This window comes from Anser cygnoides, chromosome 5, assembly GCF_040182565.1.
Source record: "Anser cygnoides isolate HZ-2024a breed goose chromosome 5, Taihu_goose_T2T_genome, whole genome shotgun sequence".
NCBI lineage: Eukaryota > Metazoa > Chordata > Aves > Anseriformes > Anatidae > Anser > Anser cygnoides.
In genome coordinates, this window is record NC_089877.1 from 29,811,711 (window position 1) to 29,836,218 (window position 24,508).

General features: G+C 47.5%; 1 protein-coding gene across 4 annotated transcripts in view; it reads left to right on the forward strand.

The window, feature by feature from the left end:
• Positions 1-15,406, forward strand: part of SUSD6 (sushi domain containing 6) — an 81,741-nt gene extending 66,335 nt beyond the window's left edge. For all 4 annotated transcript variants that reach the window (XM_048064881.2, XM_048064879.2, XM_013174125.3 and 1 more), the window contains 4 exons: positions 2,524-2,721; positions 5,721-5,859; positions 7,444-7,865; positions 9,552-15,406. In XM_048064881.2, coding sequence (XP_047920838.1) covers positions 2,524-2,721; positions 5,721-5,859; positions 7,444-7,865; positions 9,552-9,577 — 785 coding nt within the window. In that variant the 3' untranslated portion in view covers positions 9,578-15,406. The remainder of the gene's footprint in view (positions 1-2,523; positions 2,722-5,720; positions 5,860-7,443; positions 7,866-9,551) is intronic.
• Positions 15,407-24,508: the final 9,102 nt, after the last annotated feature.

Consider the following 24,508-nt stretch of genomic DNA (forward strand, 5'->3'; position numbering starts at 1 on the left):
TGTGCCAAATACCCAAACAGTAACGCTAGCCTGGGGCTAGGCCACACAGCAGCATGCCAACATCACTGGAGGTTAAAAGCGAGCAGCCTGTTTGGGAAGCGTGAGCTGGCAGAAGGGCTGGACCGGGCTGCCTGCTCCTGAGCCCTGTACTGAGCCCTCACAGCATGGCTGTGCTCTGAACCGCTCCTCTTCCCGTCTGCCGGCATCCTCCAGCTGCAGGGCCAGGGTAAGCCTGTTCTGCTGTCACAGCGAAGGTGGAAACTGTTTGTGATGTTCTTGGGTGCTGTGGTGTCAACCTAAGGGAGAAGAGGGAGGAAAAGGAGGTGACTAATTCCGCAACCTCTTCTTTTAAGAGGAGGACAAGTCAGGAATCAGCTGTTGGAATCAGCTAAAGCTCTGGTTTAGGGGCCTTGCGGAGCGTGTTGTTCCCAGCGTGACCCTCTGTGGCGCCCAAAGGGCCGAGTCTGCTGCAGAAAGGCCCAGTTAGCCGCATCTCCGTATCTCCTCCCCTGACTAACAAAGGCCTTAAAAGCAGAGGGGCCAGCCTGCTCGGGCTCCTCCGGAAACGGGAAGCTCGTGTGCAAGTGTGGGAAAATTCCTGCTGGAGCAAGGCGGCGTGTGGGAGGCTCGGGTGGCTCCTGAGCGGTTCCAGATGCCTCCCGTGGCCTAAAGGTGCACGGGGCAGTTGTCCCTGGCTGCTGGGGTAGCGGGAGGGTTTCCCCACAGCTCTCTGGCATTGCCCGGAGAGGTGCTTGTTAAATGGCTGAGGGTATTTCTGGTGCTCAGACGGGTCCTTGCGATTTAGCAGGAGACAGCTCTGTCTTGCAGAAGCAGCAGGGCATTTCTGCGTGCCTAAATGTGTAATGAGGCTGCGGCTTCAGCTGATCTGAAGTGTTGGACAGGCTTTAAGCTTTAGCCTCATAAGGTAAAGCGTTAAAACCGTGGTTACGAAATTGGAAATGATTGCAGAAAGAAAAAATAAACGCAGAAGAGGCAACAGTTAACACTTATGAGGGACAAGACAGTGGCTTCTCTGAACCTTATTTAGGAATAAATCTCCTCAAGAACAAAGTCTTATTGAAAGGCTACTTCTTAGACCCCTGTTAACCTTTTCTCTCAAGAAGTAAATTGAATTGCAGTTACAAAGCTGGCAGAACTCATGCCAGAGGGTTATTGGCTTCACTCAGCACTTCATCCTGGGGTTTGCTGGCATTTACAAGGCGCTACCAATGGTGCATTCACATGTGATTAGGTTCAAGGGTCACTCGCACTGCAGCAATGTAGCAAATTTTTCCATAGTGAGCAAGCTCTAAAGTTTTCTTACTCTTCTTAGGTCCTGCACAAAATCCAGTTAACTGAAGTTTGCCCAGTTGGGTTTCCCACCTGCAGGCACAGCCTGCCATTGTGTGCTCCAGGGATTAATGCAGGCCTGGATGACCGTGCAGTGGTAGAACAGGGAGGGTGGGTTGCTTGGTTTTCCATGCCCCAAAATATCTCTGGAGGGATCTTTGATGTATTTTCTTCTGTGAACCTTGAGAAACTGATCTGGATTTAAAGGGAAAAAAACCGGAATTCTCACTCCTTCAGTTAGGTAAATACATAGCATGGGAGTGTATTGGGGCGGTTCTGCAGAGTCACCGAGAGCTGCCAAAGGGGATGAAATCCTAAGCAATGCAAATACCCTGTTTTCAGTGCAGTTTTCTCATTTGTGGTTTGTTGTTTTTATTTGAATGGCAACTGAAAATTCTATGAGAAGTTTTCTCACACTTACTATGTCAGTACCCATTAGGATAAGGGAGATGCAAGACGAAATGTAAAGTGTTTTCAGTACTTCAGACTTCCTGTAGGTAAGCAGAGGGTTGTTTTAGAAATATGTTTTTAGTTGTTTTTTTTTTTTTTTTTTTCAAATAGGCTAGAATATGTGGTCCTGCTGCAGCGAAGCTCTGTTCTCATACTGTTGTGGTATATCTGTATAAAATAGCTAAAATAAGGGATCTTATGAGTTTCCAGGGTACATTTTTGGGGCAGTTCTGTATCTTGACATTGTATTCCTAGCACAATGGAGTGCTTGCATCCTTCATTCATTTCCGTAGGAGGAGGTCTTGCCCTTTTTCCCCATCAGGCTTGGAAGGCTAATTGGGAAGCCTGGCTGTTAGCTTCTCCCCTCAGTCACTAGTGAAACAGCTGTGGGGAAAAGATAGCAGCAAGGATTTTCTGGGCCTCTCTTGTACAGAATCCCAGTTGTAGCAAACTCATACATCACCGTACAAAAATATCACCAGTTTGATGCCTGCCAGCTAGACTGTACAACCAGGATAACAAGCAGTACTTAGCAATCACAAAAGACATGTTGGAGGTAAAACTGAGCAGTGTTCTCTGCTGCTGTGTAACAATCCTTGGTTTTGGTAGTTTCTTCTCAATATAGAGAGCCTTCATAGGTGGAAGCTTGCCTGTGTGACACATCTGTTGTGCAGCAGATGTCTTCCTCTGAGATAACCTCTGTGATGCTTTCTCTTTTTCCAGATTGTCCCCAGCCACCACAACCTGAGAATGGAGGCTACAAATGCCACCCAAGTCCCTGCAACAACCCTCTGACTTCGGGCAGTGTCATAGAGTACCTGTGTGTTGAAGGCTACATGCTGAAAGGAGACTACAAGTACCTGACCTGTAAGAATGGAGAGTGGAACCCCGCCATGGAAGTTAGCTGCAGACTCAGCCCGGGTGGGTACTCGCTCAGTCCAGTGGGACGGTCAGAGTTGCTCTTATATTGGCTTTTCAGATTCTCCCTAGATAGTCGGTGTTGTGCTGAGGCAGTCCGTACAGCTGCACTCATTGCTCCAGCAGTTCCATGAACGTAACTCACAATTACAGCCCTTTATTGAAAATGCGCCTTCTGTAACAGCCCATCAAATGCAAGCTCAGAGTCGGTCATGCAAGGAGACATCCCACGGGAAGGAGTGTAAAGGAGGCAACGTGTTACTGAGGTGGAGTCTCTTTGGCAGCTCTCATCCCAGAAGCGGGGCAGGTCCTAAAACTGAAGCATTTTCCATGCTGTCCCTCTTCGCCTCTGATGGATTTGACAGTACCCTCCTGTCCGCATATGTGAGAGTATGTAGAGCTGATGCCCTGCTTTGCAAACAAGTTAACTAACTGTTGGCCTCCTGTGGCAGAGCTTCGTGGTGCTGCTTTGCACTGTACTGGCAGGAAAGGACATTGCTGACAAATGATTTCTGCTTCTCTCCATATGGAAGTGCACAGCTTTTGTTTTGTGGGTCTCTCACAGCTGAACAGGAATTCCTTCATCAAAGCAGGAAAGTAAAAAGATTTGCAGGAAAATGTTCATAATACAGCTCTTAGTTGCCAGCTGTTCTTCTGCTTTTAAAAGCATGTGTACTGGATAAAAGGAGAAGGCCCTCCCCTCTTCAATTTTGGCCGGCTGGTAGAGTTCTAAAGCTCATCCTGAGACAGCAAGATGTGTGCTCCGGGATTTTGTCTTGTAATCCCTAAAGCAAAATTTGTTAGCCTAATCAGGAGGAAACAAGCATCATTTTCAGGCCCCTTGTGGAGCTCACTGCGTATCTGTGAACTCTGGAATATTGTGTCCTGTCCCAAACACGCTGTCATCTTGGTGTCTCTGTCACAGCCACTCCAATAGCCCCTTCCTGTGACCTACAAGGAGGGGGAACTGGGAGTTCACCTGGCAGCAACTAGATCCCAAAGAGGCTTTTTGAATTCAGCATAGGCTTCCTTTCTATAGTGGTCCCCCTTCCCCTTGCTGCACCCAGGCGGCAGAAGAAAGCTTTGCAGGTCAAGCTCCCTGGATGGCATTCCTGCATAGTAGCACTTGGTTTACATCAGGGCTAAGGGAGTTGTGTTGTGATGAGCAGCAGTCCCTCAGATTTCTTTACCGTCCTGTAGGGTTGGTGGCCTTGTAAAAAAAAAAATACGGGGCTTCAAAAGCCTGGCCAAGTGAAAAAGCTATCGTTTTGACAGCACAGTCTTTGCAACAACTGTTTGGGGTCAGAGTCAGCTGAGGTTTAACTAGCAGGTCTCTTTCACAGAGCAAAAAGGAGGAGGAGGGCAACTGTAGAGAGAAGAGTGATAGGTCTTTAAGTGATTGGTAATGGGTAACATCCCACTTGTTCTGGAAGGAGTAAATGAAATCCCAAGCAGTTATCAAATGTTTTATGTAGCTCTGAGCACATCAGTCCCATAGCCTTTCAGCAGTTTCTTTTATGAGTTAGCGAGCATCTTGCTGGAAACTGAGAAGGTGGATGTGCTGAAGCGTACCCTGCATGGTGAGCAGTTTTACAGCATTGTGTACTGATACTGAAAATAGAGCACCCCTATCTGCTTACCCTCTTCCCTGCCAGTGTACTCAAAGTGCCCTGAGTAACCATGAAAATGGAAATCCTTACTCAGCCCTATTTACCAGAGGGAAAAATGTACATTAGACATTTTTTCCTGGGGCTGGTTCAAGCTAATTTTGAACCTGTTTTCCAGAAGTTTTTCAGAACAACTAAACCAATAAGTTTAACCCGCAAAAGAAGATGCAGAAAATGCAGACTTTTTTCAGTTTACATGCCTGTTTTGGGTACAGATTTCAGGCTGCAGGCTTAAAAACAGTGGTCCTCTAGCTTTTTCTTCTTTTGTTCGCACGTTCTTTTTCCCCTTCATCTTTACTTGCAGGTTTGTCCCTGCATCCCACTGCAGTTTGAGAGCAGCGCTCCTGGAGAATGTGATGAATGCAGCAAAAAGGAATTGAGGAATTGCGTAGATGGGAATGTCCTGAATGTGGAAAGGACAGTAGTATATGCTGATGGGGAGGTGAAGTGTGTAGAGATCTCTACCAAAGACAAAAGTTAAGGACAGAGATGACACATCCAGAGGCAGTTATGTGCTCCAGGGAGGTGAAAGGGCTAGTGTAATGTTCTAGGCATGATGCGAACACTCAGCAACACGAGCTCCAGGCCCTTCTCTGTCTGCTCCCAACTTATTCACGTCTTGCAATGGACCTCTAAAAGACAAAATGGTTCTAGTACAGTCATACAGTACAGCTGAAAAGGGGTAGGAAGAGGTAATGTGGACAGGGTATGTGTATCTAACACTGAAAACTCAGCATCCTGAAGCAACACGTCCCTTCCCTCTCAGTTTCCTGGGGTGTGTGTCTATGTGAGAAAAAAACTGTGTCTTAATGCCAGGCCAGGTGACTTCCACCCCATTCTTTCAGGGGACTGTTCCGTTAGCCAAGAAAACCCATTTTCTGGAACTTTTCCTATTGTTTGGCCTAGTAGAATAGCCTGCTTATTGTGCTAGACAATTATTTGCATCGCTGGTGACATCAGGACATTTTTTAGCTATTGCTCAGACAGATTTAAATATGACGTGACCCTTAATATAACCTCCTCTCTCTCTGTCCCCATGGCCTCCTTGCATTGCTTTTCTCTGTGTTTACCCTATGTTTTTCCAGAAGACCCTTATGTTGTGCATGCTTAATGTTCCCTTTACAGCTGATGGAGAGGGGTCTGCTTAAGCTCTGAACTGTCCTTTGTAGGAGAGAACTGTTCTGCCTTGACTGCAGAGGAAACTTGGGCTCCTCACATGTGCACCCATGTGTAACTCTTGAGAGAAGGCAACACAAATGTTCCAACAACAACTTCCCTATGGCAATGATCTAAGGGAGTGGATCATTTTACCTTGTATTCCTCTTGCTTTTGTAGAAAAGGACTCCCCGCCAACAATCGGAGTACCCACGCTATCCATAGTAGCCTCCACAGCAAGCTCTGTCGCCCTGATTCTTCTCTTAGTTGTGCTGTTTGTTTTGCTGCAGCCGAAGCTGAAGTCGTTCCATCACAGCAGGTAAGTGTAGCTGGGCTCAGAGGCATCCTGCTTCTTTGCAGCAGAAACCCATTAAGGTACTTCGTTTAGGCCTTCAAAAAAACAAACGAAAAAACAACCTTGGGGTTGTTTTGTGGCTTTCTCAGAGCTCATATATCCTTGTATCATCATGAGCCAAGCTCTAGTTTTATTTGCTACATCTTCCCATCTCCAAACAGCCCTGTGAGTCAGTGGGATAAGGGGCAATTCCCACAAGAGGCTATTTTTTGTAGTGTCAGAAGGCTCATCAACTAAGCTAGAGTCTACATTTAGATTATAAAGGGCAGGGTGGTGAGAAGGACTGGGGACAGTACAGTTTAATTTCCAGGAAAGAGGAGGCAGTGTTCCTGTGTCATATTTAAGCCATTGGCCTAATAAACTCAGAGCTACGTGGCTATGACATCTTTCTCTTTACTTGCTGATTTGAGCTACCTGTCTGTGCATTTCCGGTTAGAAGGCAGAGGACTCTGGGTTTTACAAAGCTTGGTCTTGCTGCCTCCCTTCTGACTTGCCATAAACACAGTGCCTGTGTGCGAAGGTCCTGCCCCACACTGCTGTGTTCCTCACCTTGGTGGCACCTCTGCCCCATGGTTCAGCAGTAGCCTGAAACAGTGGTCTGCGACACCCACCTGCGAACACCGTTCTACCATGACACCTAATGAGTGGTTTCCTTGCTCTTGTTCCTTGGCCTTGAATGTTAAAAGTTATGAAGCCCTCTAGTTTGTCTGTAGATCCATCTCCAGCCTCTTCTGGCCTTGGATAACCACCAAAGTAAGTGCCCAGGTATATGTGCTTCTCCCCCAGTCTGTCTCTGAGATCGTCTGGTCCTGAATTCTGCCAGTATTGATGATTAGGTACACGTGCAAATCCCGTATGGTTCCCTGTTGGGGGAGGAGAATTCTCCTGGCCTAGGTTTGTGGATGAGAGAAGGGACCCCACTGTAACATCTCTGTCAGCTGAGGTCAAAAAAGTCACTGTTGGGCTCCTCCTGAATGAACTGCTAATGCTCTTAAATAAGAGATGTGGCTGTCCAGCAGCAGGAAGGTTCAAATTCAGTCTCAGGACTCTGGCCCATCAGCCTAGGTTGATTCACACGGTGACAATTTAAGAGCTGTCAGCTCTTAAACCCTTGCCAGCAGTTATCTTACCAGCAGCATAGGTGGTAGAACAGACAGTGCTTGGTGTTTCAGAATAGAGCAGTGTAACAAACTGAAATCAACTGCGGTCAGAGTTCTCTACCTACAAGCAGAGGCTCTGAGTCAGATCGTTGTCAGATTTAGCTGTTGAGGCAGGAGGCATTATAACCTCTTCAGCTCTTGCCATTAAATCCATCAGGCACTGTGAATTACAGTCCCTGATTGTGTTTATGGCAATTGGCAGTAGAACTTGTTTAACCTCAGTAAACCACCATTCATGTTTGTCCATTCTCCCCTAAAAAAGTCAGTGGTGAGCATTAGAGTTCTGCTGTGGCAGAGGTGGGAGGCTATTCTTGGTAACATACATATAAAATATAAATGTTCAACTTGTTTTTTTTTTTTCCCCTTTTGTCTCCTTTTATTTTTTGAGGCGAGACCAAGGAGTGTCTGGGGACCAGGTCTCTATCATGGTGGATGGTGTCCAAGTGGCTTTGCCATCGTACGAAGAAGCAGTGTATGGCAGCACAGGGAACTGCATTCCACCCTCGGACTCCCGGGTGCAGATTGTGCTGTCCGAAGGAGCTGGGCAGAACGGAGCCAGAGAGATGCAGCAGCAGGACCAAGGGGCTCGCAATGGCCTTGACAGAGAAGATGAGGCCCCCGGACACTCTGGACTGTGTGAAGCCAGTGGCTCTCAGCGCTCTGAAACTGTTCTTGTGCATCAGGCTGCTACCTCTTCCTGGGTAGCTGGCATGGCTAGCAGTAGGCCTGTACAGAAAGAACTCCAGGATTCAGAAAGCAGCGACATACAGAGCCTTTTATCACTCACTTCCTCTGAGGAATACACAGATGGTATGTGGCTTGGGCAAGGAGCGCTGTATGAGACCTTTTTAAGAGTAGGTTCTGCAACGTGACCACATAGCATGAAAACAGCAAGAAATACCCATATGTACATGTCTGGCACCAGAGGAGCTTTGGAAACAGTCTCTGTGGCATGTTTCGCAACATAAATGTGCGAGCAGTAGTTAATACCGTCTTCTGAAGTATGTGGCTTTGAGGGGAGCCCAGGGCAGTCTGAAAAGACTGTTGGTGTTCTGCTATTCATTCTTGTCTCAGCAAAGGATTTGCAGAGAAATGCAAGCCTCCAGCATTGTGGAGGCCTTTGCATACTGTGCGAAGGCAGTAAAAGAGCTGCATTTGTGGAAAAACAAGTTGGTGAAAGTGGGAGGATATGCCTGAAATACAAACCCCTTGTGATGTTTAGGCTTCTTCATTTTTAGATTACCTTAGTAAGCAGCTTACTGCCACAGTGCATATGGTGCTGCAGCCCTGGCATGTGAGAAAACGTAAAAGGGGTGTGCTTAGTACAGGGCAGAGGTGCTGCTCTGTTTAATGGCCCGTGTATCTTGCATTCTTGACTTTTGTTCTGCCCCAAAGGAGTTGCTTTACAATGATGTGAAGATGCAGTGTAAGATTGCTTCTGCAGAGACTGTGTGTCTTTAGGCAAAAAAATGTAGCTGGCTTGTAGATAGCTCAGGGCAGAACTTTTTTCTGTGCTGTCAAGCCCTCCAGCCTTACTAGTGCCACCCAGAAGCCTTGCAGTAAAAATAGTTAAAGGGGATTTCCACTGAAGGGCGGAAGTGGCAACGTGTCCTGAGATGGGCATTAAACCTCCAGTAAGCAAACAGTGGAAACCCAAAAGTGGCACTTACCAAATAAAAAAAAAAAAAAAAAAAAAAACTACAGTGTAGAAATTAGAGGGTGTTGCCTCTGCACTGTGTCATTTTTATCATGGCCTGGAAATAAATATTGCCTCTGATGTAAGTTGTACAGATAGCCCCAAGTAGCAGGAGGCCATAAGACTTGTGCTTACAGCTCAAAGATGAGGAAGCTGCAGCTGCTGGAGGAGATTGCATTTCTTCAGGTCAGATAAGGCCAGGTGTGATCCACGTATCCCCAGCCATCCCTGACACAGCAAGAAGATTCTCGTCTCAGACGTTTTGAGAAGCTAAGAGGTTGGTGAGGTGATGAGAAAGAAGAAAGGGAAGTTATTACCCTCTCCTACGCAATATCGAGGCTTTATGGGAATACTTTTTCTTCTTGTGGGACTCCCAGTTCAAGAGGAATGTGGAGAAACTGAACAGGCTCCGCTGGAGGCCTGCCAAGATAGGCAGGGGCCTGGGAGGGAGCTGGGCTTAATATGGTGAAACACAAAGAGTACTTGACAGATTCAGATTGGGCATTAGGAAAATATTTCCTGCTAGGAGGGTAATGCAGGACTAGACAGCCAGGCAGAGAGGTGATGGAGTGTCCCTTCTTGGAGACTTTCAAAGCTGGAGGTGGTGGTGGTCCTGCTTGCAGAGGCAGATTGGACCAGAGCCCGGCAGAGGTCCCCTCTGCTGTGCTACGGTGACAGGAGGAACACTGCATTATCACGTAGTGAAAATGGGAGCCTGTCTTGCTATCAGCGGTAGATTTTGGTGTGTGTTGAATGACAAAAGTTTGACATTTTCTTTTTTTTCTTTCCCCACCATTCAGATATTCCCTTGTTGAAGGAAGCATGAGGCCTGCTGTATTTGCCTAGCCTTCTCCCTCTTGGATTTCTTCCTCCTCCCTTCCCCCTGTCTTCGGGACAGAAGCACTCTGTGCAGCCTTCCCCATCCTCGCGAGCTGTGCCCTGGATACCTCCAAGCAGAGACGCCCTCAGCTGAAGATCCAAAGGATGTCACCAGGTTGCCTCCTGGATGCACCAGTGGGGCTGGTGCAGTGCTGGCTTCCCCATTCCGTCTGCATCAGGGGCTCAAGGAACGTAGTGGATTTGAGCTCTCCTCTCCTTTTTCCCAGCCAGATGTTTGACAGCAGTCTCTGAAAAGAGCTGCTCTTTTCTTGTGCCTTTCTCCTCCTCACACCGGCTTGTTGCAGCTTATCAGCCTCTCTAGCCCTCCTGCTGCCCAGAGAGGGCTCAAACCGCTTGCTCACTGGGTGCAGACAGTTTATATATAGGTATATATGTTATATGCTCTTCTTCCAGCATCCTCTCTGTAATAGGGCAGGACAACATGCCTCACTGGGACTGACGCTGGGCTTGGGAGGGATTCTAGTTAAGGGGCAGCTTGTAACGCCTAGAAGTGTCTCAGATGAGATGGGCCATGAGGCAACTTGGCTGTGCAATAACAGTTGAGAATTGCTAGAGCACCGAAGGCTGAGAAGTCCAACGTGTAGGAATGCCCTCTGCCCTCTTCTCAGCAAACACCTCTGCAAGAGTCTGCTCCTGAAAATCACTTCTGTCTCTTCTACCTGTGTAGCCCACCTGGTTATGCTGTGTTTCTGGAAGCTGGGACTGGGACTGTACTGCTGAAAAAAAAAAAAAAAAGCCCTTTCATCTTTGTCCTGTGCCAGAGTAGCTCTGATGTTAAGATTGTTGGGAGAGCCTTGGAGAAAGGACAGTGGTTAGCACGGTCCAGAAAGCTTGGAGGATCTGACTTTCTGTGAGCTGGTTGCATTCACTTAGGCATCAGGACTGGAACCAAATTTGTGGCCCCGCTCTTCTGAATAAACCCATTTCCAATTGGCTTTCCCACTTAAGGTTGTTCTGCACTAATGCTTAGGTTCCATTGGTTGGATCTGCAGGCAGAGGTATCGCTTTCAGATGTGAGCTGGAGGCAGTTCACGTGTTTGCAGCTGCAGAGAGAAAAATGCCCATAGGTGGTGAGCGCTTTGTGCCACTGGTGCAATCCCACATTACCTTCCCAGTCACGCCAGGTACTTTGTTCCTCGAATCCTGGGTAACTGCCACCCGAGAGGCTAATGTGTCTTCCTAGCTCCATATAGCAAGAGTCTGCTGTTTTGCCCTAATGGGCTTCAGTGGGCCTACAGAGAAGGGCTTCTTTGTTGTGTGGCTGGGGCACAGCCGCATCTACAAAGTCTCTTCGAATACAACACAGCTGCCCGTTGCTGCAAGGGAACTTTGGCTGCATTGACAGTAGTGCCCAGGGACACCACAGCTTAATCCTGAACGTAAATTTTAAAGGTTGCTCTAAGTTCTTGCAGCAGGGAAAGCAAAATACAAAATATACATACACCTCTGCCCCCCACAGTTACCTGCCAGAATACCCTGGTGGCTGTTACAAGGACTTCACTTTTGCAGGAAGCCAAGTTCATCTCGGGTGGGTGATACAATCACAAAAGCATGGAAGTTGTAGGGATCTTCAGAGGGGTGCTCAGGAAACTGGGTTCCACAGAATTGGTTTCAGCCAGAAGAGTTGGCTTCTTAAAGGCAGGTACTTTGTCATAACTGTCTCGAAGCAACCAGGAGAGTGCCCTGTGAGAAGCTGCTAAATTTTTCATTTGAGTCGAAGGAGCAAAATGTCATGGCCTTACACATCATGTGGTAACTTACAGGTAAATAGGGATGCTCCCTTTGCTGCTTTGCTTTTGTTTTGTGACCCTTACTATCCTCATCCTCGTTGCTCCACAAATATGTTGGCAGAGCACTTGGTAAAAGTGACACAACACCTTTAAAAGAAAAGAATGATCACTGCGGCTCAGCCCCAGTTCCTGGAAATGGGGACTGGCCGTAGTGTCCAGCCATGCACCTGCTGCTCCTGTTCCTGATGAGCTGTTTAATCCTAGGACAGCTGGGACAGCATGTGCGTGTGGATGGAGGACTATTTTCCCCATCCCTATTTAGAGGGATATTAATAATTTAAAAATGCAGTGTTTTAAGCTTCCTTCCCTGTTGCTCACGTTATCTTGCATTAACACAAGAATTTGGCAAATCCGGTTTGGGTATTTTTTTGTTCAGTTGGGGTGTTGAAAATCCCGTGTTGTTTTACAATGGGCTGTTGTGTTTTAACTTCAAGCACTGTGGAGGGCGAATGTTTACACATCTATTATTGGAATTTTAGAAAGCGAGCGTGGGAATGTTCCTATTTAGTTTTTAACTCCTACCTTAAAAATGTTCTGAGCTTGAGCAAATTGTCGTATTCACTGGTTTTATCAGGGCATGTGGAGAGACTGAGCGAGTGCGCAAGGCTGAGGGAAAAGAGTATGGAACTTTTTTTCCTGCTACCTAACCAGCTCCAAGTAGGACTTGCTTTTTATGTATTTAAGGTCCTGCCTCCTGAAACTGACCCTGAGCAATCAAGGTGTAAAAGTCAGGTACGTGCTGTCTGCCTGCAGGGAGCCGTCCTTTACCCCAGTGCCACGTTGGTGAAAGAATCCCTTAATGAAGCTGGAAGCTGATCCCAGGCCTGACCTTGCCCTGGACGAGTGCCTGTTCTGCTAGCAGAAAGCATGCACTGTGTGGTCCTGCCTCCACTCTCTGCTGTAGGAAAGTAAGCAGCTGCCAGGTGGGGAGAAAAAAATCGGTTTGGGTGGGGAAGGGAAGGCAGCTGCACAGAAGAGGGAGCACTTTAATTTTGTTTCGCTTACAGAAATTATGGGAAAATGCTTCACTAAGAGGAAAAAAAAAATGTGGAGGTGGAGGGAAGCATGCAAGCATCGGTCTTGTGATCAGGCATAAATAGTCAGCTTCTGTTGGCTTGTAAGAGGGTGAAACAGCAGCTCCCAGGCCGGGCTGCCTGCCGTGCTGGTAACCCCAGCTGGCTCTGCCAGTGCTTGCAGAAGAGCCCTGGCCTCTGCAGCCATGTCTGCAGCAACGGCCCGAGAACCCCTGCAAGCCAGAGCATGGAAAGGGCTTGGGGTTATTGCATTCAGCTTTCGAGTTTACTTCCTTACGAGATAAGGTAGAGCGGCTGGGAGGGGAAGCTAAGACTTAGTTGTCTGCCTGATACCTTTTTTCAAAGAGGAGTGAGGACTCGCTTTATTTACTGATTAACAAGTGGTTGCTGCTCGGGTTTGCTTTTATTCTGCGGAGGCTGGAGGATTGGCAAGTCCTCAGGGCAGAGGCTTAGGAAGAAGAACTAAACTGCACAGTCCTGCCTTTACTTATTTATTGCGGGAGCAAGGACCTAGACTTAGAGATCCCTCACCCTGAGCTCTGCCCCCCCAGGAGCGTTCCTCGCCTCTGAGCAGCGTGAGCCCCGTGGGCAGGTGTCGTAGGTAGGTACAGCCTGGATCTTCTTGAGGTGGATGGGGAGTGCAGGGGCTTAGCCTTGCAAGGTGTCAGCTGGTGGGTGATTTGCTTTTTGTTGTTCTTTTGTTTGTTTACTGCTGGGGCCGCAGCCCCCTTACCTGCTTTCCCACCTATGCCTGACAAAAAGAATTCCAAGTGAGGCATTTTTCTTACTTAGCACTCCCAACGTGATCATTTCATCTTCTGTCACTCATGCGGGATCTTGTGGAATTCAAGAACATTAAAATGATTTGATTACATTGGAAGAATTAAAATAGCACTTATTTGTAAAGGTTTTTTCATTTTTGGAGTCCGATATTTTAAAAAATTAAAAGGGCATTTCAGAAGTTCAAAATACTGTGTGCAATAGAAAAGTCTCCTTGCTCTTTCAGTGTAATTTTTTTTGGATAGAAAATAAAAATGCAGCCTACTGCAGTGTTTCCAGCCCAAGTACTGGACTGCTCTGAGAGAACCAGAAAGTGAAGCTGACAGTAGCCCATGGGGAAAAGCATCATGAAGCTCAGGTCAGATGATGGGCTGGCTCGGGTTGTGCCAGCCTCCTGCCACCTTGAAGTGGGTCAGCAGCACTGGTGAGAGATGTTTTCATGTGCTCTGGTTTTAATTAGTTTGCAAAGTTTAAGAAAAAAAAAAAAGACACTAGGAGGAGAGACATTCTGCAGCATGCAAGCCTGTGGAGTTGTTGCTGAGTTAAAACTTGATGAATTTGGGAGGGAGAGGGGCTTAGTGCGTTTCTGTCCTTTTGTAACCACCAGGGAGCTTGCTGTGCAGAACGTTTGCTTTGCAAGCATGCTGCGTGTTCACCCATAGCACATCTCTCCTGAGGTTTCCCTTTAGCCTTTCAGCACCAGCACAGTGATTTTTTTTTTTAATGCTTCTGGAGCCTTTATTTGGCCTTTCAGCACGCAGAAGTCGGCTGTGGTAGGAATAATAGGCTGTTTCACTTCTCATGGGAGGGAAACATAAGTTGCTCCCAGAGGTGGGTGACATGGGACAGTACTGAGGGCTGGAGCTGTGAGGGGGTGACAGGCTCAGCCACTGGAAATAATCTGGGATGGTCAAGCAATTTGCAGTACAGAAAAGGGAACACAAGAAAAGGGGTGCGGGGTGAGGAGGAGCTGTGACTACAAGGAGGGATGCTGCAGCCTAACGAGAGCCAATGCCTTCATGACCAGGTTTTAAGGAAGCTTGTGCTTTTTCTAGATGTAGGAGGTACCAGCAGGCTTGCTGTATAAAAATGTTACTGTACAGCTAGATTCAAACTGAAATCTCCTTGCTGACCTTCTTAGAGCATATTTGCAAAACCTGGTTTTACTGTTCTGGTAGCAGTTGTTTTACAAAATCTGCCTTTTTACTCTCTCCAGATTATCTAATTAAATCAATTTCACTTTCTGGTTTCTGTATATAAATGCAATAAATCCCATCTATTTTTCACATCTGCCTCACCCCAGCCTCAGCCTTTCAATCCTTCCCAGGGAACCACATATTGAACTTGTTCTTTGTGAAAACCTTTGCTTGCAGAAAACGTTTATTCTCTATGAAATGCTTTGAAAGTGCAGAGAGGTTTCCTAGAGCTGGCTTCATTTTAATGCGTATTTTTATACAGGAAATAAGCCCTCTTCCAGTCCTTCATCCCCTCCTACACCAGGACAGAGCACGACATTTCCCACACTTCAGGGCCCTGTGTTCAGCACTGCTTCCAAACTCAACCCGCTGCAGGTTATGTACGGATCTATACGCCCGCCGGAGTGGGCTCTCCTGATGCTTTTGCATTTGCTTTCCATAGGCTGTGCTTTTGCTTCTGTCCTGGGGTAAGCAAGGACAGAGGCAACTGAGCTGTGCTGGAAAATGTTTTAGTTCTGGTTCTCAACTTTGCTTCATTCAAAAAGAAAACAAAGCTAAGTTGTCTGTGAGGCAGACATCCTGTGATGCAGTGGGTAGACTGCTGGTAGTTGCTGATGCAAATGCAAGGGGAGCTTGATTGCCTTTGGTGCATTAATCTTTTCTTCTTTCCTGTATGTGTTTTTTTTTTTTTTAATCTGAATTGCACCACTATGGAATTATTTGCGGAATGGTACTCCATATGTATGTGGGATTTAAAATCAGAACCATAATTGATGGTGTACAGGATGTCACTCAATCAGTTTTATTTTGCTTTATTTTATATATATTTTCTGGTATCCTGTACATTGCAGTGGGTGTGAAGATAGTATTTTAATATTTGTACAAAGTTTAATTTAATTGTTCTATGTATATAACTGCATTTCTAAATTAAAAAAAAAAGTTCTTTTGAAGTGAAGCTGTAATCTTTGTGTATTTTTTGAACTGCTCGGGCCTTACGGACTGGAGATCTAGCAGCGCTCGGTCAGTGATTGAGAGGACACGGCACCATGGCTTGGCTCTCCCCTAGCAGAAATGCCTGCACCATAGGTCCCTGGGCAGGGAGGAAAGGCAACAGCACTAAAATGTGAGGGGGAAACGCCATGAGATGTGGGTTGGATGAAAGTTACGGGGAGGCCTCCCAGGGGGAGTAAGGTCGGGTGTGAATTTGGTGTCAGGAGGGACGAGGCGTTTGGGGAGTGTTTGAAGCGTGGATTTCTTGCAGCCCCTGGTGTGCCGGACCTGGAGCCTGGGCTAATGGCTCCGTACGAACAGCCGACAGTCACGGCTGTGTCTCCATCCATCAGTGGGGCCCTTGGGAGCAGTAAGCCGGGGAAGGCTGGCCAGGCCCCTAACAGAGGGGAAGGGGAGAAAGAGATGATGTATGACATGGGAGGACTTCAGAGAGGAGAAAGGGTTGAATTAAGTGGCTAATTAATCTTGGAGAGTAGGTAATGGGAAGAGTATATATAGGGAGGATGTTATTTTTAGAGGAGAGGTCTCACTGGCAAAATACTAATCCAAAGAGAGTAGCAGGACAGCAGAGGAGACACTGGAGAGACGGTCCGGCTAGTTGTGCTGCCCAGCAGGGCGGCAGAAGTGGAAACTTAAGAGGAACGGACACCTGTGAGTTTGGTGAGAGCTCAAACCTCTGCAGTCCCCTGTTGTTGCTGTGTTATTTTAAAGACTGAAGCACCCTTTGAGGCAAGTATAGTGATGAGAGTTCATTTATTTCTTTTCAGATGTATCAGCGGTGGGATAGGAGAAAGGGAAGATCATTTTGGCCAGCTCATTTAAAGCAAAGTCCAGAAAGATGCTGTAAGATTTCCATTTACTCACAAGTATATTTTTATCTGTGGAGGAACAGGCAGCCTAAACGAGGGAAGAGGTGACACCCGCCTTCCTCCCACCTCCATTTATTTTTCAGGTCATACCCACAAGCAAGTTGATCTTGCTTGGCTTCGCTGCTGTGAAGCTGGAGCTGCACGCCCTGTGCTGGCTCTCCTGCACGTGGGTGGGTGGCACGTGGGAGCTGGCGGCCTCCAGGCATGGCTTGAATTGCTGCTGGGCTGTGGTCTCCTGCTGCAGCAGTGCTGGCAGCCAGAAAGGGGCCTTCGGGTTGTTTTGCAGCTCTTACCTTACCAGCCCTGCTACAACACGGGCTCCAGCTCTTCGCCAGGACCGAGCACATCTGGAAGCGCTCTGCCTGCTGTGTGCCGCAGCGCCGCCGTGGGAAAGCTTTGTGGTGGGGCTGTGCTGTCACGTTGTCCCGTGACAGATCGCAGCCTTGCTGCTGCTGGAAACCTCCCCTGCACTCCCGGCTCTCCCAGCCGCTGACCTGCTGTTAGGTCTGTCACAAAACGCAGGTTTCCCCCTCTGAAAGCTGGAGAGGATGCCTGCCGGCCGTGCGTCAACCCCCGTGCTTTGCAGAGCAAGCGTGTGCAGGCCGCAGCTGGCAGGCAGCTGGCTTTGCTTCTGCTCTGACTCCTCCACCCTCCCCTAAGGAGGCCCAGTGTGCTGCCCGTATTTCAGAGGTGTACAATGTTCATTTTTAAACCCGAGCAGAGGCTGGATTTGGGGACAGCAGGGCCAAGGGAGGAAAGCTCAGGCAGAGAAGCCCCCTCGGACGGGCCCGGTGGGAGCCAGAGGCAGAAGCCTGGCACCCCGGGGTGGTGGCGCTGGGTTTTGCACCTTGTCCTCAGGTCCCTGGTACTCCAGACAGGGCAGCAGGTTGCACGGGTGACTTCCCTCTGCCTCCACAAGCTGCCTGAGCAGGGTGGCAGAAATGTCCCTGTACCAGCTGCTTCCAAGGGTTGCACCCCTGGGTTCAAGCCTGCTGACAGAGTTGTTACCGTCCCACCATCTGCATCTCCACTCATGAGTGTAGCCTGGCTCCAAAGAGTTGCTAACTCCAGGAGGCTTTAACGGAGCTGATTTGGTACTGAAGCTGTTTGGTATTTCTCTTGTCCTCTGGTGCTTCTTCAAGAGCCTCCCAAATGACCAAATTTTTCCTCCTGGCATCTCTGTGAGTGGGCAGGACCACGCTGTGCCCATCACGGGGGAGCAAGAAGGCACAGGCAACTGAAGCAAGGTGGTACAGGAAGGCTGCACAGATGGGAAACGAGCGCTCAGTGACACCCTCGGTGTCTTCTTCAGGGCTCTGCTTCACCTGGGGCGCCACAGCTCCCCTGCAGGTAGGGTAGAGGTCCAGCTGCTGCCAGCAGGCTACACCCAAAGGCAATGACCTATGTGGTAATTTGAAGATACTGATCTTCCTTCCTCATGGAAGCACGATAACGAAGGCAACACATGCTGCGTTAATCACACTCCTGTTATTTCGCATTGTGGCTATCAAGTTTGAGGTGAACCGAGGTGGGCTGTGCCCTGCGGAATCGCCCTTCTGCTCCCAACCCAAGGCAAATCAGTGGGGGCTCCGCAGAGTGGTGCAGGAGGGTCAGCTTCTTTATTTGCTGCATTTTGGCAGCGAAATTAGGAAATTTAGAACAAGGTGGTAAAAAACAAAAAAAAACAAACAAAAAAAACAACCAAGGGGAGCACAAGAGGGAGCTGAGCACAGGCACGTGAGGTGCTGCTTCTCCTGCTTGCTGGTGCAGTAAGGACCAGTGGGTTGCTCTTTGGGGTGGTTTATCAGTTGTTGGCATGGTGTGAGTCCCCACGAGTTGGGGGTGGCAACGAGGAGGTGGTGACATTAGCATCCGCTTTCATGTGGCCTTGTGACTCTCCGTCTTGCTGGTGTGCAGCTACCAAGTAGCCATTTAGCACAGGGGATGGCACCCACAGGCTCAGTATGGGTTTTCAGGGATGGATGTCTGTTCCTGTGCTTTCACAAATTTAATGTGCATCTTCAGGCAACTAAGCACTGAGTTTTGTAGGAGTTAAAATGATTAATGCGCCTCTAACCAAAGAATGTATCTGGGGAGGGAATAAAGAAAATGTTATTTGTATTTGGGATCAAAATGCTCTGAAAAAAAAAATAAATCACAGTAAATCTACTTTAGCAACTGGAGTGCTGCCATAAAGAGAGCTGGGTCTACACTAGCCATGATGATGCACGTGAGGCCAGAAATCAGGCTCACCCCCATGAGTTAGATGCTAGAGCAGCCTTGTGGCAGGGTAAGGGAAGGCGACTGGTTTTAAGATGCAGCGTGATCGCTTTAGGAAACGCCAACCACTTCCCCCAGAAAAGGGCTCTAAGTGTTCTTCCTGAACTGGACTTTCTTATTGAAATAGCCCTGTGGTATCACTCCAGGATGGCTGTGATGGTCCCAGCGGTACCAGGTGAGTTGAAAAGGAGCTGTGAACATGGTGGCCAGGCCACCAGCCCAGGACAGACTCTCAAGATGGCAACACTTCAACCATCCTGAGGAGATGAGCTGGAGGTAGTGTCTCTCCTCAGGCCTTCACCTGGTGTTTGCACCTGAGGGACACAAGCCCATCCTGGAACGTACTCACCTGGGTTGGTGCAGGAACTCCTTGACTTGATGGTGAAACGTGTTGTTTTTGTGTGTTGTTTTTTTTTTTTTCCTTTGCTTTTTGCTGGTAAAAACCTGATTTCTCCAGTATGAGGGTGCTGAATTTATCTGTGGGAGGTTACTGCACTAATGCACCACTGGGAAACGAGCCATTGGGAAAACAAGCCTTTGCAGCAAGTTGGGGTGATCATCTGCCCCCTGCAGCACAGAGCTAGCTGCTTCCCTCTGCTGCTTCCCCAAGCAGCATTGAGTCATTTTCTTACAGGGGAGGAAACAAATTTTCCAGACACGAGGCCCTTCTGGGCAACTATTGCAGTCTCCTTTGCATTTTTCAGGAACACAAAATATGATTTTATGTCCAGAGCCCAAAGTATGTTTCTTCTTTTATTGGGCTCCATAAGCTACAAAGTTATTTAAAACTTTTATGTGTCTCCTCTCTAGTCTGGTGAGGGAACAGGGGGATATTAATGCTTGAGGGGGATTCCCTCCCTCCCCTGCTTCGTAAAGAAAGCTTGCCTTGTTTTAAGTGTTTTCCTTCTGCCTGACTCCATAGAAAATATTAGGGATATGGGATCTGGTATTCATTATAAGTTCCCAACAGAGTAAGATCAATGAAACTTTAAATAAAACAGCTGTGGGCCAGTATGTCATTTAGCCGTTGATTTTTGTTAGAACCATTTCTAACTTCCAGTTTAACCATTTGGTGAGGGCCTTTATTCCCTTTTTCAGAAGCCTGCATGATGCTGCCTTGTTGCTGGTGCTTCGTACTCACACCAGGTAGATCTTGTGTACTTATCTACCAGGGCACGAAGCCTGCGTCACGGAGCACTCACCCATTGCACAGCCACGAATACTTTTATCTTTACAGGCCAGGGTGCAGGGTTTAACCACAAAGCCACCCTCTTCATCTTGAACACGAAAACAATCAGGTAAAATATTAAAAACTTTTTTTTTCTTAAATAGAGAGTGAAATGAAGCAAGTCCTTCTGAAACACGGAATAAGACCAAAGGGAAACCCACCACAGCTGTCAGCAGTGCCCGGCAGTGCGTTCTCCGGGTATCTTGTGTGCACGTTTGCATCCCAGCCAGATGCCGAGCGCGAGAGCAGTGAAAGGGCTGGAGGCTGGAAGGACTTAGAGTGAAAAGGACTAAGCGTGTACACCTCAGCTGAGGAAGGGCGATATTGCCATCTGCAGGGAGCAGTCCCCGGGGAGAAGGGAGTGCTCAGCCTGCTTCAGTGTCTTGTAGCTGAGAGTAACAACAGGAACTTTGGAAGGCAAATGCAGGTGAGGCAGGCAGACAGACCCTTCCTCCTGATGTCATTTGTTAAACCGGAGCGATTTCCCAGGGGGGCAGAGGCAGCCCGGGCTCTCAATTCCTCCTGCAGCAGACGGGGAAAGGCTGTGCTTTAGGGAGGGCAGGAGGTGGTGGGGAGTGATGGAGGGGCCTGCTGGGCCCCGTGGCCTCCTGCTTCCTGCCTCTCCTGTTGCTGGTAGATGTGGGGCCAGGATGCTGTGGTAGCTGGAGGCTTCGATCTAGAGTGGGGGGCTGCAACTTGTGCCTGCGAGCAGCCTGGGGTGAAGAACAAACAGGAATTGTGTCTATTCCCCAAACCATTTAATCATCCTAAAGCAAAATGCAATTTAAACAGGGGGCTTTCTGGCCATCATATTCATGAGCAAAGATCAAAAAGTATCTGAAGAAAGAGTTTATTTATTTTTTTTTTTTTTACCAACATGGGCATCCTCAGCTCAGTGCTGAAGAGCTGGCAGCGTCACTGATCTGAATGCTGAACTTGGGAAGGCAGCCGGTCCCCTGACATTTCCACATGGGAGGTGACACCAATTCCTGCGGCAAGCAAGTAGGCATTTTGGAGGAAGAACCGCAGGAAGAGCCCAGATAATGCATACAGGTAATAATTTACTGGCAGGAAAGGGACACCAGCACTCCTGCTTTGTCCCTCGCAGCTTCCCCCAGGCCATGCCGCCTGGCTGCACGTGGCTTTTCCAAGCCCTGCCGCCCTCAGCTCTGCAAGGAGAAGCTGCCACCAGACAGCCGCGGTGCTGGTGGGGTGCTTCTTGCAGGACTTGCCCATGCCTGAGGGTCATAGGAGCCAAACCTGATGAATGTTAGCTTCCATTTCAACATCCTGTTTGTCTAATCAAACAATTGTTTGTGGCTGCAAGGGAGATGTTCAACATACGAGTTATTGGCTTCTTCAGGGCTTCGGAGGCTATCTCTGTGGGCTGGGAGGACACTATCCCAGTGTCCTCCCCAGTTAGACCAGTTCCGTGCTGATACCTGTCACACGGGTCATGGGACAACGGCACGGTGCCTGGCAAGAGAAGAGCTTTGTCCCCCCCATGGCACTTCAGAGGTAAGTTCTCCAGTGTGGATGCAGTGAGATTTGGATCTAGCTACTGCTCCTCTGCCAGCAGAGCTGTGTCAAGGGGAGGAGTGATACTTTGGGTGCAAAATCCAAAATAATTGGTATTACTGTCATCCTGTTGAATAAGTAAAAGAGGAGGGAGAACAGCAAGTAGGAGATGCTGGGAGCAAACCCGTCAGTTCATGCCGCTGAACAGACTGTAGCATCAAATCATGTCAGAGACAGACTGTGTTTTTCTGTATCTTGAGGGAACATGAAGAAAAAGACTTCTATACTGGTGATAGGACTTTCAAAGACTTATAATACTTAAACAGACCTTTTCAAAATAACTATAGTGGCACAAAAATTCTGTGTCTGCTAGGCATAATTCTTGAACGATTGAACAGTAGATGAAATTGCAGCTTGTTCTCCAGTATGATTTATCAGAAGACTAGAGGAGCCAGGATGCTATGTGTGTGTGTGTACGTGTAAATACATATATATAAAGTTTGTCCTTTCTACTCTGTGTTTACCTGTGTAAGATGACAGCTAGGTTAAAATATCTGTTGTGATGACATCTTGATGAGTTTGCCTGCATTGTGCAACTATATGGTGTATTGTTTTAATGTTGTGTTTGCTTAGCTTAACAGTTGCCTAAAAAATAAGGACTGGAACCGCAAGTGATGGGACATGTACCGCCCTCCCCAACTGGACGAGCATGCGAAGGTAGGAGAAAAGCACTGTGGTTAATATAAACGTGCGAAGCCACGTGCTGCATTGATAACACTCCAGCATTCTGCAAGGGCTTCACTTCAATTTCATAAAACTATCTCAAAGCAATCTATACCACAGCTTTGCTATACCTTGAGTCTACTAAAAAATCCATGACTTTGAGTGATTTTTTTTTTTCAATCAGCTTTTCTTCATGAGCTGCATAGCAGCCATATGTGTGTTTGAGTAGTACTGTGCCATACAAAAGTTGAGGTTATTGTTAAAGCTTACTAACCTTACTATCACCATACAGATCAGCACCTGTCCCTTAAATACCATACCTGCTGTAAGCACATCCCAGAATAGGTTATACCTGTTTCTGCAATGCCAGTATATTTATTGAGTTATTTTTAGATTGGGATCCACTTTAACTGAAGCCTTTATACACATTACTATTTCCTAAATGTTTATTTCTGATTTTATACTGGATTGTTCTTCCTAAACATAAACATTTCTGTCCTTGTCCTTGCAGATTTTCATCTTGTTGAATCATTGCTTTGGTTCATCAGGCTCATTTTGAATTCTCTTCTTGTCTTCAGAGTGTTTGAAAATCTTCCCAGGGTGATTCACCTGCATGTTTTAACACTGCATGCTCTAATCTGCTTAGCAAACTATTAATGCAGCTGTTGAACAGTCCTGTGCTGAGAGGAGATCCCTGATTCCGCAAAGGAATTGTCCCTGTGTTTGTCAAGGACCTATTTTGAATGCAAACACTGACAGAGGTATGCTTCCAGCTTACAATTAATTTTATCCTGCCATTTTCCTGTTTGCTTAAGAAAATACCGTGTGTGGCATAGCACTGAAATCTTTACTACGGTCACGTTTAACACATCTCTATTTTCCCCCTTGCCCAGTAGCTTAGTTATTCCAGGAAGGAGTATTGGATTAATTTGAAACAGCTTGTTTATTGCCTGCCTTGTTGTCATGACCAGCTTAGCAGTTTAATGAATGGAAGTACTTATACATTGATTATTTAATCTTCTGTTCCATTGCCTCTCTGACCTTTGAAGGTAAGCTTGCCAATCGAAAAATCACTGCACCTCTGGGGAGCGTGGTATTCGGGATGGTGCTACAGATGTCTCAGCAATGGTTCATTAGCTACTTCAGTGAGTTTCTTAAGGATTACAGGTGCTGGCTACTTGAGTAATGTGAATTTCCTCCATCCTACTATTCCCCTATTATGACCTATGTTCTTCAAATTCCTTTTAAAATGAATACTGGGTCTCAATTAAGCAAGAAGTGAGGATGATGTGACATGCTCAGTCGTTGCAATCTGCTGTCTGCTGAAAACAAAAACTTCTGCTAATGTTAGTCACTGAGTCTGTGTAAATGACAAAAAAAGATGGTTTGTCAAAACAAAGATGTGTTGTGATTTGAGCTTGGAAATTTAATGGGAGACTGTGGTCATGAGTGCAGTGGTTGCATTTAGGTGTACATCAAATGTTGGCTTAGGGGCTCAGGTGGCTTTCAGGAAAGGTCTGTGGGCTAGCCAAGGAAGGACACAATCGTGCAGCAGCTCTCCTGTTACCCCCTGAAGGTTTATAGATAGCTTTGACACAGTAGGATGTTTTTGTAGTGGTCTACATCTCGTTCTCAAAGGCTTGTGGCATTTCCTCAGTAGTTCACACTTAGTGTGTAAAACTAAACACACCGATCTGGTGTACACTTGTTCTGATCATTCAAATATTAATCCAAAAAGAAAAATATCTTTTGTTTTCTTTGTACTTGCAAGGCTCCTACTGGGCCAGGGGTCACCCCGTCCTTCTGCAGCTGGCATAAATTCAGCACGAAAACATGAAGCTAACCTAAACCTTATTGCATGTACTAGATGATGTACAAAAAAATATGATGACATGCAATGCCTATTCGGTATTAAACCTCTGCTGGGCTGTGATCTGATGTCGGGTGATTTGCTGCCAGCCTGCCTAATTGCCTTCCACAGTGGCAAACTGCAGGGCGGTGGGCAGTGCCCGCTCCGTGCCATGGAGAGGAGGAGGCGGTGGGTTCGTGGTTCAGATGCGTTTTCTTGAGCTGTAGCCGCGGCCCTAAGTTACAGACTCGTCCCAACTAAAAGCTAAGGTCTGCGGCTTCAGTGATGAGCCACGGCTCCCCGCGTCTAAGTATAAGGCGCCTCAGGGACTGGCTGAATACTGCTGCTGAGCAGTAATTAACAGCGTATTAATTATGTTTGGCTGGAAGAGACGAGCGTGAGGACTTGTAAGGGGCGTCAGCACGAAGCAAGGGACGTTGTGCAAGCTGCAGGAGAGGAACCCTCAGTGAACCGCCGCCTCCACTGACTACTGCCCACCGCCCCCAACATGGCCGCCCGCCGCCATTACCCCGGGGAGGGGCGGGGCGGGGCCAGGGCCGCCTCCGCCAATCGGCGCGC